General features: G+C 36.2%; 1 protein-coding gene across 3 annotated transcripts in view; it reads right to left on the minus strand.

The window, feature by feature from the left end:
- Nucleotides 1–1,296: 1,296 nt before the first annotated feature.
- The window catches only part of NAA25 (N-alpha-acetyltransferase 25, NatB auxiliary subunit), a 68,015-nt gene continuing 53,917 nt past the window's right edge, over nt 1,297–15,394 (minus strand). For all 3 annotated transcript variants that reach the window (XM_046639648.1, XM_046639649.1, XM_046639650.1), the window contains 4 exons: nt 14,229–14,326; nt 12,971–13,081; nt 8,566–8,712; nt 1,297–4,174 (listed from right to left, as the gene is read on the minus strand). In XM_046639648.1, the coding sequence (XP_046495604.1) occupies nt 4,052–4,174; nt 8,566–8,712; nt 12,971–13,081; nt 14,229–14,326 (479 nt within the window). In that variant the 3' untranslated portion in view covers nt 1,297–4,051. The remainder of the gene's footprint in view (nt 4,175–8,565; nt 8,713–12,970; nt 13,082–14,228; nt 14,327–15,394) is intronic.

Raw genomic sequence — 15,394 nt, forward strand, 5'->3', positions numbered from 1 at the left:
TAAAGCACTAGCTGCGACACACAGAAGCTGGAGGCTGCAAAAAACCTTGTGCTCCTCAAGCATAAACTGTTGTAGGTACCCCACAAATAATTTCTATAAGCATTTGGCTCATGGTTGCTTACCTTCTGCTTGTTATTATGATATACATGTCTGCATCAAGGCAGTGACAGCATCTAAAAAACGGGAAACAGAAAAAAGTGTAAACCTGAGCCCAGCTTTTGGGCAAAGTTAAAAATGGCAGCGAGGTATATCCAAGTACCCACTTTTTGATAAAGGAAAAAAGGAGACGGACTTAACTCATAACCTAAGAAGCAGGCAAAAAGCCTTTTCAGGGCTCAGGTAAGGGCATTTAATATCACAAGACAGAAAAGGAAACTAGGAGAGGGAAAACAAACAGCTCTCTCTCCTTCCCAGTGTGTTGTCAGTCTGTCTGAATAAACTTGATCTCAGCCTGTGAGTTCATGTCCTCTTGGGATAAATCATCTCATCAGACTGTCTGAAATCCTCCAGTAACTTCCTACTAAATTTAGAAATCTCATTCCTTCCCCTGGCTACAGACTCCTGATTGCCCTGATCCCCTCTACTTTCTCAATCCCTACCTTCATTCCACTTCTTTCATTGAGTCCCAGCAACTTGAGCCTTTTTTTTTCTGTCATTGGAATGTGCTCAGCAGTTTCCTGCCTTGGGGGCTTTGCTCTTGTCTTCCCCTTTCCATACCTGACTCTTCATTCAGGTCAGGTGGCACCACTCCAGAGGTCCTCTCATGCCCCAGTTTATCAACATATCCTGTTTTATTTGATTAAACAGGACTTAATTACAAAATAGTATTTATTTTTATTGTCTCTTCCTCCACCTCTGCCATTAACTAGGATATTGGGTTTCACTTACCATTATATCAGCAGAGCCTAAAGCGGAGTCTGGCACATAGTAAATAGTTCTCAATAAATATATGTTGAATTAATGAATGCAAGCATGCAAGGTACTACTTTCAAACAAAATGACTAGGGCCCTTGGAATAAAAATTTTAAATTCAAAAGTATTACAATTTTGCTGGGGAGTATAATGCTGAATACAAAATTGACATGCATTATATCATTTGAAAGTTGTGGCTTCTAGGAATCCAAAGAAATATGAACCAGGCAGAAGTGCCAACTTAAAAGTGTTGCTATAAATTAACCCTCCAGGTTAAAGCAGATTCGCTATATGCTTCACTTAGTTCCGAAGAAGGAAGAATATCTACTTCCCGTATTAATCACATCAAATAAGTAGGGAGAGTTTCAATAACAAGGCCATAGATACATTGAAACCCCTTTTTATATTAAAAGTTAAAATGAAAGACAAATCCAGATTGAACATAGTGATTGCAAAATATAATGCAATTTTGAACAATTAAAATTATGAAAATATACAAAATTGATGGGCAACACAGCTAGGCATTTGTACATTTTCCATTATGTGGAGAACACTAAAAATTTCTCTATCTTTTATCCACATCAGATAAATGATTTAAACCAAATGTTTGCTTTGGAGAGTCTTAACTTAAGATCTCAGTAGTATAAAAAGCAGTAATTTTTCAGTCTGTAAACAGTAGTATTTTTTCTCCTTTCCTTTTTTTTCTCTTAAATATCAATTTACCACACAAAAACAAACAAAACAAAACAAAACCCCACACAAACCAAAAACAGCAGCAGCAGCAATGCGTTATTTGGGAATTCTCTTCAAATACCAATGACATACAATTGCTGGAGAGGGTGGTTTTTACTCATGTAAGAATATATATATATATATATTTTTTAACTGTACACAATTTATAGTGCATGACAGTTTCCAAAAGAATAGATCAATAAAAGATATTGGCCATTTCTGCATAATTTCATTCTTTTTACAATTATCTCAAAATGTAAGAGGTTGGATCTAACTGAAATGCTACATTTAGTAGGAAAATCAGCAAGTAGTAAAGGAAGCATAACCTCAACAGAACATTATTTGTCACTAAAACCAGCAGAGGTCCCAGATGCACCTAGGCAAGAGACTAGTTAGGCAGACCACTGGAGTCACACACTGTCCCTGAGGACCAAGGCCAGCCCACTGAGCACATACGCTATATTGATCATGGTCAGTTGATAGACTTGTTTCAAAGAGCATTTCTATTTTTATGTACAGTATTTTTGGATATCAAGGAAACATCATTTCAAGAACACATGCCATACACACATACTCCCACCCCCATACACACACAGTTCCATCTAAATTGGCCATAGTTTTATGAAATTATGAGATGTTGTCATTAATTAGATTTGGAATCAATCAGAATTTTCAATTCATCTTGTTCAAGGCAGTTTTTCGTTTTGGGATGGGGTGTGACAGCTGTAGCTACCAATTTACATCAGCAATAACTTTTTGAAATTACTTGATGGACTAGGATTTCCAACGTCTTATTTTGAACAGATAATGTAGTAACTTTCTTAAAAATTTCCTTGGAAGTTTAAACAGTTATTAATCACTCTATTAAATTGTGAGTCTAAGAAAGTCAAAACGAGAGGACAAAATGTATCTGCTCTGCATACAGAGATTTTCCAAGCTCTCTTTTGGTTGCTTTTAAAAGAAAAGTATCACATTTCACTGGAGAAGTGAGTTGCAAAAGACTTTTAAGGTCTTCAAGACCAATCCTCCATCAGATGCTTGAATTTCCTTATCAAATTCATTTCTTTGTTCTTACAGAATTACTAACTTAAGCGGTATTTGGGTAACAAAGACCAAAAACAGAAGCAGATTCAAACACAAAAAAAGTTATCAAAGCAATTGTATGAACTGGATAACATTTTCAAGAGCAATATTTATCTTCCATCAGACCAACCTCTGAAGCTATAGTCTTAGGGAGCTCCAAGTGAACAATGTAAACACCATCCTGGTGTAATTCTCAAGTTTGAAGAAAACAGTCTGAACCTCAAACTGAATGGATAACATTTCTTTTGCCAGCCTAAAACTTGAAACCTAGGTTAAGTCCATAATATACATTCCTTCCCTCCTTCCCAAACCCCCCACTTAAAAAACACTAGAGTATTAAATCTTTATTTTCAAGCATATATTTGTATATATATGCTTGAAAATACATATATATGTAAAAGCATATACATATATATATATATATATATATATCTCACAAAACCAATGACATTGGTATTAGACTTGCCTGCATAAATTATATACACTTCTCTTCTTTAGAACAGTGATTCCCATCTTTCCCAAATGGATGAAAGAAGCAAGCTAGTCCTCAGCAGGCTTATAAGTGGTCTGCACTGCTTTCCCCTCCAAACAACTGTAAGTTAACAGAAGCCCGTGATTTAACTCTCACAGGAGCAAGGATGGAGACATCTTGGCTATCTGGACTATTAAGCCAAAAAATGAATGCTTGTGGTCGTCTGAATGGTGCCCTTCAGTGGCAGGTGCTTATGCCAAACTTCATCTGAGGCCCTTTGGGTACCTGCCTTGGGTTCTATGGGAGCCAAGCAGCTGAGGAAGCCTCAAAACTAAAATGCTATTGTTGCAAGAGGGCCTGCTTCCAGTCATGGTCCCCCTCTACTTCTGCCTTCTGCTTCCTAAGGCTCAAGGACCAGACCAAAAGACCCACTGCTATAACGGCAGGGCCATTCAGCTGCTCTGAGGTTGATGCTTTATGCTTAATTTCTATTGCTGCTTTTATAGGACCCCACCACCACCACCACCACCACCACCACCACTACCACCACCAGATGTGTCTGGTGATAGAAGGGAAGAAGAAAAGTGGGGTTCTCTTGTGGCTGCCATATGCATATGAGCATGTATAAAAAGTGGTCAAACCCAGATGAGGGTCCTGCTTCTGGTTTATATACAATAATTTAATCAGTTGTATACATTTAATACCTAAAAAATTAATTCACAATCAAAGTCCTTCATGCATTTTATGAGGAAGTTCTGGATTAAAATGATGGTCAACCAGATGTAGCTTTTGCCTGGGAAGAGGATAACATTTTCTGTTGGAGAGTCATCAGTGCCTGTGGTTCACACTTCCTTAAATTTTTAGTTTCTTCGTGGTCTCAAGTCTTTTTTTCAGCAGCTCCCCAATTTCCAGAAGTGAGTGTAGATAACTGCTCTGCACCTTCCCTTGCACAGTCTTTGAAAATTTTCTCTCTTCCTACAAAGGAGACAAGAATTAGTGGTCTTGCTCAGAAAGCATTCCCCCAGATTATGGTTCCTCAGATACAAGTTAAAATTACCATTATCTTTGGTCTTACTGCAAGCTCCATCAGAATACAGTGAGTCATTTTCAATTTCATAAAATGAAAAGAAGGCTAAAGCTCATCACACATGTATATTTTTCCGTGTGATTTTTCACTGAGACCCTGTTGCTTTAGCAGCATTATTCTTTCAAGTAACCTTTGTTTGTAAAGTCGAAAACCTGAGATTTCTGATTACTATTTTTCATCAAGAAAAAAGGTAGGGGCCGGCCCCCCGGCCAAGTGGTTAAGCTCGTGCCCTCCGCTTCAGCGGCCCAGGGTTTCGCGGGTTTGGATCCTGGGTGCGGACATGGCACTGCTCATCAAGCCATGCTGAGGTGGCATCCCACATGCCACAAGTAGAAGGACCACAACTAAAAATATACAAATATGTACTGGGGGGCTTGGGGAGAAAAAGGAAAAATAAAATCTTTAAAAAAAAAAAAAAGAAAAAGAAAAAAGGTAAGTAATTATTACTAAGTAGTTTGGACATAAAATTGCTACTATTTTGTTATCAGCTGTACAAAATGGAAAAATTGAGATTTCTGATTATTAGTTTCATTGGAAAAAAATTAGAAATTTATTGTTAATTTGGACATTATCACAGTCACTTCTTAAAGGCATCAAATTTACCAGTATCATCTTTTCTAGTTACAATATTGACAAGTCTCCCTCCATACTGACAAAGTCCATGGGTTCTAGAGGCCAAACGACTAAAAAAGACCAGAGCTTTCCTAAGCCTACTCAAATATGTGAGTTAAATACTGATGCATATTTGACCTGTGGTAGAGACCACAAAAAGTGAAGGGGATGGAGTGTTCAAACACAGAAAGGAGGTTGGCTGAGAAGTGGTTAGATCTACATGAAGTTGGCAGAATTGCAAAGCCCAGAAGAAACCAGGTAAGCACACCTTATGACCCAACATGTGCATCAGAAGGTATGTACAAATACATTTCAATACTATACGTAAAAACGAATGTACAGAAACAACCTAAAATGTCCAATGGTTCTGGTACGTTCATATTTTGAATACTATACAGCTGTCTAAAAGAATAAGATTGATCTATATGCATTAGCCTGAAGGGATCTCTTGAATATAAGGTTGAGTGAAAAAAAAAAAGCCAAGCTTCAGAATAGTATATCATTTACTTTTAAAAACCTAACAGGTATCAGAGTACCTTATAAAGTTACATTAAAACCAGATGGTTTTAGAATTTAAAAGATACAAATAGTATTGTGTATTTATAAGTATAAATGCAAAAAAGAAAAAAAGTCTTGGCACACAACCAGTTTCAATGGATACCCCTAGGGAGGAAGAGAGGGACCAGGACCAGAGGTGGCAGTCTAGAGGTCTTATTCATAGTGTTTCGAGTTTACAAAGAAAAGAAGGAAAGAAAAAAGAAATGAGCCTAATGGAAACGGAATTGAAGAGATTTTTTTTCTTTTACTCAAGGAAAGTCCCTAGCACTATACGGATCCTGTATTTGATGACGAGTGCTGCTCAGTCTATTATATGTACTGTGACTTTAACACAAGTAGGCAATATAATGCCACTACTATTTTGTTTAATCTTCACCATAATCCTATGAAGTAGATATTATTATCACTTCCGTTTTACAGATAAAGCAAGTGAGGCCCAGAGAGGGCAAGTGACTTTCCCAAAGTCAAAAGATGAGGACAGAGCCAGGGCTTGAAAAACCTAGAGTAGCTCAAAGTTAAGCATAACTTTGACAATAATCAAAACGAGAAATCTCATACTTCATTTCAGGAGGCAGACAGATCTTTTAACAAGAACAACCACTCAATAGTCTGGACAAAAGCAGGGCTACTGTGCCTGTCACTCGTGTACCTGACAGTCCTTCCCACATACCATGTGCTCTGGCTCTGCCGACTGACTCCAGGTGCCCCACACAATTCACTTTCCTGCCTCTGTGCTTTTGTCTTTTTTTGTGTGCTTTTGCCTCCTTCTGCTTGGGATTCCTTTCCTCCATTCTTGTCTCCCTGGTCAAAACTTCTTAATCCTCAAATGTCCCCTCTCCAGTGAGACTCTTTGACTCGCTCAGATTTTTGTGCCTATAGCATATTTCCAATTTAGTTAAGTAATTTGTATGTTATCTCTCTACAGCGAGGTCTCTGATCACTGTATTTCTGCAAGCATTTAGCCCAACAACAGTTAGCTCAATAAATTTATATCCACTTTATAAATCGTAAATGTACTCAGCAAAGCCCAACCACATGAAATAATGTGACATTTGTTCAAGGGTGCGATCTTTAAGATTTTTTCATTTTCTTTTTTTAAATAGGTACTGTAATTTTAAGTTTCTTCTTTGGTATTCACTCAAGGGGATGGGAGTTTGGAGTAGAAAATGAGTTTGGGTTTGGTCTAAAAATTAAAAAGTTAAACAGCTCAAAATCTACTACAAATTTTCAGATTTCTTTGTAGAAGTGTTCCAAAAGTACCAGCAAGTCTCTCTCCTTTCAGAGTGGTGTGCAAGTGGGAGGTAGAAGGCAAGAATCCTACCTAGGATGCACCTATTTCTCAAGAATTCAATTACTAGGCCTTTACTGGGTACCCAAGTTCCTTGATGTCATAAAGGCTAATGGCAGATACAAATGTATTACTAGAATACAGAAGAGGGACAGGTGGAGATGGTTCTGGATGGTGGGACTGGGACTGATTGATTTGGGGCTGGGAACTGGGAGGTGCTATTCTGTTTTCTAATTCTCTTATAGTGAACATACATTTTGTATGTCAAGAAATAGTGAAATACTACATAGCAGTTAAAAAGAATAAGGTAGATAAGTACTCATATGTAATGATCTCCTAGAGACTAAGTACAAAAAGCAAGAGACAAAACCACGTGTATAGTATGTTATCACTTGTGCATTATTAAAGGTGAGAAGTGGCAGGGAAGGCAGACATAATATGCTTATACTTGGGTTATCTAACTCAGGAAGATCACACAAGAAACTACTGATAATAGCAGTTCCTCCTTGGAAAGGGAGCTAGGGAATGGGTTACATTGGGAAGGAGATATTTCACTGTATACTTTCTTTATTCTTTGAAGTTTTTTTACCATGTGCATATTTTACTTTCAAAACAATGTAAGGCTTAAAAAAAGGAAGACAAAAAATACTAAAGAACTAAATAATCCATCAATTAGTATTTCTAATCACCACTGAAGTCTATATTCATTCTAATGTACACAGGAAAACAGCTGACGTTTTTGTTTGGCTAAAACTAAACTTCTAGTTTCATATCTCAACACATCTCCTTTCTTTAATCAGTCTTTGGAAATGTAAAATGTGCTGAGGCATTCCCACAGTTAAGCCCCTTGTTCAAAGCACTAACTTGTTAACGTTTTACAAAAGAGGGGCTTGCAATCTTTAAAGCTGGTGTGGCAAGCAGGATTCCATTCATTCCTTTCCCCAGGAAGGTCTGGGGAAAGGTCTCAGGCTAGGATGATGGCTGCCCTCAGATTATTGGACAAGTTCCCTCATCAGCAGAGGCTTTAGGTTAGACAAAGTACTCAAGGGAAGCATTCCCTCAAGATCAGAGTTTCATCACTGGAGCAACTAGCTAGAAACAGGTGGCTCCACCATCGCCCTTCTGGCTCCTATCAAAATCATAAACCGAGTCACTCCAGGCTAGTGAATGTTAACTCACCTGACACCATTAAATCTTCAATTATTTCAGACTGAAAGCTTTTCTTTAATTTTTAAAAAGAATCCACATTTTAAAGGCAAGACTGAACAGGGATTTTGCTAACAGAATTTTAAGAAACTAGCCTAAAATAATTATCAGGAGAAATCTGATGACTGGTACCTTTGATTCCATACTTGGTTCCATTCCTTTTGGGCTGCCTTGCTCTAATCTAATTATTACTGACATCCAGTATTATCTCCTTTCTCAGGTGATAACTACTGCAGTGGCAAAGAAGCCAGCAAACCCAGCAGCAGGTAAATTTTCACCCAACGAGATTGTTGCTGGATCTCAAACATAGGGCTGGTTTCCTCTGGCACTCAAAACAGGGACAGTACCAATTCCATTCCTCATCAATTCATCATGAGTATTCACAGTAAAAGAACAATCCCAAAAATGTATACAAAGGAGGGATGGGGCAGGGGGAAATGAAGAGAGAGGGAAACCCACTACCACCGACAACACAACAAAAAACTACTGCCAGGCACCTTCTAATCACAAGTCCTGTGAAGAGAGAATGTTGAATTGAAAATTAACTTGTCCTTGTGATGAAGAACATCTGAGTATCTATATATAACTAATTGCTGATCGCCTACAGTCTCTTACCAGTGAGAGAGAAGTGTCTTCTAAAATAAGTTCTTCAAGTTTAAGTGCAATTAGATGTGTTTCAAGCCCTTTAATATGATCCACAACATTGGAAATTAAAGTCTGAATCCCAGTAACATAGTCTTGGAAACTGGTAAAGACAGGTGGCTGGAAAAAAAGATTTTTAAAAAGGTTTAAAGATTATCAAACACATGTGCCATGCTTACATCACATAAGCTATACTAATTTCATGCTATGGTATTACTTAATGCTGTTAACAATAACAGGGATGGATACAGTGTTGGATATAAAAATCTCTCAAACCAAGGTAAATTTAATTGCCACCAAATAATGCTAACTCAGCAATGATGACTTAAGCCATTTTTTTAAAAATGAGGTTTTATTTCATTCTGGGGAACTGCAGATGGAAACAAACAGAAAATATCTTAGTTAATCATTACTCAGCTTTGGGCTGAGGATCTCCTGGAACACTAAAGGAGAGGAGAGGAACCAAGACTTCATTTCTTCTTTTTTGTGACTTGAGATTTCCTCTAATGTTAATAACGGAAACAAAATATTCTAAGTCCTAATGGAAAAAATAATGGGTGACAACAGCCAAGAAAATTATGAAAAGGAGTAATTAAGGAGAACTTGCCCTAATAGATATTAGAGTATATTATAACGTTACATTAAATCCAGATGGTACCTAAGTATCTAAGTAAACTGACAAAGAGTGAAAGGAAATAAGTCCCAAGACAGCCTAGAAAATATAGGGGAATTTAAATAGCGGCATTTCAAAACAGTGGTTTCAAGTGGATGACTGGTACTGAGATAACTAGCTAGACATTGGAAATATAAAATAAATAAAATAGTAAATACTGAAATAAATTCCAGATAGATTAAATACTTAAATTAAAAAAAGAAAAAATCCATTGAAGCACCAGAAGAAAATTCAGGTAATGACTTCTGCAATCATAAATTGAAAAGGTCTTTCTAAACATTATGCTAAGCTAGGAATGATTTAAAAAAATAACTTTTTAAAAAAATCACCATATTGATTAAAAAATCACTCAAGTGAAATGACAAAGTGAAAAAAAAACCTGTATCACATATGATAGAGGATTAATAACACTGTTAAGAGACAAATAGCTCAAAACATATCAATAGGAAAAATATTACTACACAAGAGGAAACTTAGGGAAAAACTGGAACAGAAAATACAACAAAGAAATCTCAGCAACATATGATACAATTCAAAAGAACAGGTAAACACAAGAAACCTAGCCAATCAACTAGTAAGGCTAGCGTTTCACTCAAGAAATCTTTGAAAGTTCAACATCAATAGAATTTTTTAAATGCAAATTAGAAAAAAAGGGAATACTAATATTTGTCTATCAGATGGGTAAGGATACAGACACACCAACACTGTTGAGGAACGTAAAAATGTATGTACACAGTAATTTCAGATCTATGAGATATTCTAAGGAAATCATATTATAAATTCACCTTTGTGTATTTGTCCATATTTTAAAACAGTACTATCTATTTTTAAAAAATCAGAACAAAATATTCATCAATGGGAATAAGTTATGGTATATTAATACAACAGGATGGCCTAGAACCATTAACAGTAATGAGATATATCTATATTTACTGAAATGAAGAGACGTCCAAGATACCCTGTTACGTGAAAATAATGAAAAACAGGCATGTTGCAGAACCTTCCATAGAGCATGATTCTGGTTTGTTTGCAGTGGCTATTCCCTGGTTGGTGGGAATACAGGTGATCGTCACTTTACTCACACCTTCAGGTTACTTTGATAATCAGAAAAATAGAAAAGCTATTCTCATTTTTGGAAATCACAAAAGCAACAACTACAAAAGCCCCACAAAATCCAAATACCAAAAAGCTAACTGTCAAGTTCTAGGAATGTAGGCTTTCATTAGAAGAGAGAATAAGAGAGCAACTCCAATTATACTTTCAAACTTTGCACTCATGATCTATTAAATTATCTTCAAAAGAGTGAAGGAGAGAAGTTCTTCCATTTAGGCCCTCATCCAAATCTAAGTACCCTTTGTTTGTGCATGAATGGTGACGCCTAGCACAGTGTCAAGTCTAAGCAATTCCTGAATTGTTACTGAATTCTGCAGGAAGTCAGTATTACTACTAAGACCATCAACATTTTCAAATGACAATGGTTATTATGTTGCTACAGTCAACAGAAATCCTCCATTAATAATGATAGGATAAATTCAAACATTAATAAAACAGCATGTCATGGAGAGAATGAATCCTAAATAATTTTCCTTACAAAAAGGACACAAATTATGTTAATGTTTTACATATTCAAAAATTAAGTTAAATCAGATGGGAGGAAACTCCAAAATCAAATACAAACAGAAATAAATGAACGTTACTTACATCACACTAAAAATATAATCTCAGTTTTTAATTCCAGTGGTTTTACAGAGTACCTCAACTGTCTACAGTCACTAGAACATATTCTAAGGACAAAAAAGAACTGCAAAGAATTTCAATGTTTGAAATTTGAATTTAGTGGGTTTGTTATTTACTGGGTTTGTAGTGGAACTGATGTACTAATTCCAAAACTTTAGTATTTATTATAAAACAGCAAATGAATAAATATATTATGCTGCTGGGAACCAAGGTTCTCACTCTGCAAAAAAGAAGCTTCAAATATGGAATGAGGGAAGGAATGGAAGGAAGAACACTAGGATGTTGGACTGAAACTAAAGGTATCAGTGAGAATTATTTAAAACTCTGCGTGTTTGTGTGTGTAAATAAATGTCCTGTCTCTCTCCACTGACATAAACTAGAAGCAATGAAACTCCAACAGCAATTAGTACACCTAACACCTAGATCTTGGTTTTGAAATACCATTTCCCCTACCAGAACCAGGGCTCTTCAGAAAAATGTATGATTTTAGTTCAATGGGAAAGTGCTTGGAGCATTTTTGCTGTTCCAGAAAGTAAAGGCCCAAAAACTGATGAGGACATGTTCAAGGATAGGAAATAGCTTATAGTAGCTCCCATTTGCCAAAAGAAATGCTTCAATTGAGCATCCCAAAAAAACTGATGATAATAGATTATGAGGTAAATTTAAAACAGAATGAGTGATAGATAGTGATATTAAAAATATACATACAAATACATATATACATGAATGGGGGTGGGACAGCTCTATTTTACAGAATAATGCCAGCTAATAAATGATGAAAGAGTCACAGAATTTTTTAAAATCACCGTTGTGGAACCATCAATGTAATAAATGATTCACGCAAGTTAGACTAACAATGGATGCTAAAACCAATGGGTAAAAGGCTAGTGGGGAATAGGATTTTCACAGCCTTAAAGCATCATCCCATAGATTACTTTTTAATTACAGGGGAGAAAAGGCACCTTTAGAATGAAGAAATCCAGTAGACACTTCTTTTATCAAGTAATTAAATTGGAAATCACGAATAATAGGACATAACAACATTGGTGCCTGCTGATTTAATTTGCTAAAAAGGACACAGCATTTATGTTTAATCTAAATCTTTTTTTTTTCTTGCTGAGGAAGATTTGCCCTGAGCTAACATCTGTGCCAATCTTCCTCTTTTTTTAGCTTGAGGAAGATTAGCCCTAAGCTAACATCTGTGCCAATCTTCCTCTATTTTCCATGCATGTCACCGCCACAGCATGGCTGACAAGTGATTTGAGTCCATACCAGGGATCCAAACTCGAGAACCCAGGCAGCTGAAACTGAGTTCATTGAACTTAACCACTATGCCACAGGCCCAGCCCGTTTAATCTAAATCTAAGGAAACAATTAGCCAAATCCAGATTGTGGGACATTCTACCAAAACCTTAGCTAGACTCCTTAACAATAAAGACAAAACAAAAGACTAACGAAGTGTTCTAGATTAAAAGGAGGGTAAAGAAATATGATAACTAAAAGCCACGTCAGATCCTCAGTAGGATTCTAGTATTTTGGAAAAGACTATAAAGGACATAATTGGGATAAACTGGGGAAATCTGAATATGGCCATTATATTATCATTGTATCAATATTAAATTTTGTGAGTGTGAAAATTTCTTGAGTATTGTGGTTTTGCAGGAGACTGCCCTTGCTCTATCCTGGTGTGTTAAGAAGTATCATGAAGTCTGTAGTTTTCTTCAACAAATGAGAGAAAGAAAGAAAGCAAATATGGCAAATTGTTAACTGTGATGATCTAGGTAAGGATATCTGGGTGTCATTATACTAGTCTTTCAGTTTTTCCATAGATGTGTAATAAAAAAAAAGTTGGGGGGGAGAAAACAAATTGAGTAGAGGATCCTAAGGTCTCTTACAACATGCAAGAAAACAGTGAAAAGCAGCAGCTGCACAAGGCCAGATTGTTACGTGTGTTTTCTCTGTTATTACCATGATGATGCTGGTTTCTTTTTTCTTCTTTTTCTTTTTCTGTAAATTTAATTTGTATGGTCGCAGGACACTCTCACAGTAACTAGACACCCAAAGGATAATAGAAATAGTCTGAAAGAGGAAAAATTGCAAAATCATCAATAAGGATTACACTAAAAAAATCTATCAGGAACAGTTAAAGGTTATGGATTAAACAAATTCTAACTGACACTTCTTCTATGCAAATCCCTTCAGTTTCTCCTCTTAACTCTCCACTCCCTAATTTCTTTGATCACCACATTGATTCAGGCCTTCATCATCTCCTGCTCAGAATACTGTAACGGCTTAAACCTTTATCCTTTCTTCTGGCTCTTCCAGGTCTAAACCCATCCACTCAGCCCAATTTCCTTTCACTTCCCTGTAGGAAGCGAGGATCTATTAACACACTTTTCAGTCAAATAAAAAGTCAGAATTCTTAGGCATGGGATCCACAGGTTCTTTACAATATACCTCTCCCCATCCACCTCTCCAGCCAGGTAAGACACTGCCTCACCTGCAAACCTTAACTTAAATATATATGGAGAAATCTCCCCAGTTGGTCAGCACATATCCTCCTCCCTTGTATTAAGTTGGGTGTTTACATGCCTTCTCCCATGCTACAGTGTGTGCCTGTAGGTATCCACGCAATTATTACTCATTCGTTCAGTGTCTTAGACACTGACAACGTGCCAGTCAACAAAACAGAGAAGAACCGCCCTCAGGAAGCTTACAGACTAGTAGGAAGAGAAAAGTAAACATGACAGAAATAAAAGGAAAGATGATGGATTATGAGCATTCGTGATCCTCCTCTTCTCTCTGGCTATCTAGAATTTTGCTACGTCAGCTCCTGGAATTCTCCTTTGGAATGCAGAATCTGAGTAATTAGTGAATAGCAACAACAAGTAAAAGGAGCTGGAGGAATTAACTTAAATTACATAATACTTGAGTCAGAAAGGAGAATGAACAGAAAACAGCTAGATTTGGAGTGAATCTGAGCAATCTTTGAAGAATGGTAAAGCAAATTTCACGAAGTTTTATCTAAGCATTATGAATGAAATCTTAGTATTCTTGGAAGGAGCTGATTCAGAAAACGATTTACAATGCCTTTCAATTAACAAAAGGCAGGGTTGGGGGATTAAATTACAGGCATAAGGTGCCTATTACTTGTTCATTTTCGAAAAATTAATCCTGCATACAATTAAGGAAAATCGAGTTTTTCAGGAAGAGAACAAAAACATACCTCAACAAAGAAGACTAGATTTTCTAAAAGAGCAGGATTTGTTTTCAAGTTACCATCTTTAACTTCTAAGAGGTCACCTTTAGATTTACTGAAAACATCTGAAAACAGAAAAATATTTTATGGTTTTATTGAGCTTTTGTTTCAATGCTATTTTTAGGAACACAACACACAATCTAATAAAGACTAAGCAAATATAAAAGCTTAATCCAGAAAGCTGCCCCCACAACAATGAACCAAACAACAAGGATATCTATTTTAAGCTCTTTAAAAAGCCATGTGACTATTGCTATTGTCTTCAAAATATAAATGATGGCCCTATAAATTACATATTCTAGGGTCTAAACAGCAGCCTTTCTACAAAATAGACTATTGGCATAATAAAATTAAGACTCAAAGTGAATGATTTAGAAGAACTTGTGCCATTATGGAATAAAAGACCAAAGTGCATAGTAGAAATGCACCTTCATAACAAATACCATGTTTTATTCTCATAACCTTGATCATCTTTTAATTTGCATTCTTCATTTGGACAATTAAATAAATGACCATTTAGGCTTCTGAAAAGAAAGATCCTCATAGGTTTGAAATGCATTTATGTACCCTTTTACCAAACAATTCTATTTTTAGGAATTTAATCCCAAGGAAATACTCAAATAAGAACCCAATCACTTATGTCCCAAGATGTTCATTTCAGTATTGTTATATTGTTAGAAATAACTCAAGAGCATAATATATTATATACCCAATAGGCAAGTACATAAATAAATTTGGCACACTGATACATTACTGTGGAATATTATGTAGCCCTTAGAACGAACGGGATATATATATATATATAACCGACATGGTAAGGTGTCCAAGATAACAAAAAATTGAAGTGAGAAAAGCACGTATTATAGCTTTCATATGTTAAAAAACAAATCAGTACTGTATAATTCCATGTACACATGTATGGCTGTTTAGGTGGCATCTAAGAGTATAGACTCCAAGTACTTCCCTCTGGGGGGGTGGGGCTGGGAAAGGGGGAAAGACCATACCCACCTGTGTACTTTTTATAATAAGTATCTACTGCTTTTGTAATCAAAACTCTTTAAACTTAAAAGTAAGTCTTTAAAAATACCAAAAGTATGCATTATTATTTTCAAATCCTCTTGCAAGTTTCTACC

The sequence above is a fragment of the Equus quagga genome, chromosome 15, assembly GCF_021613505.1.
Source record: "Equus quagga isolate Etosha38 chromosome 15, UCLA_HA_Equagga_1.0, whole genome shotgun sequence".
In the NCBI taxonomy this organism is placed as follows: domain Eukaryota; kingdom Metazoa; phylum Chordata; class Mammalia; order Perissodactyla; family Equidae; genus Equus; species Equus quagga.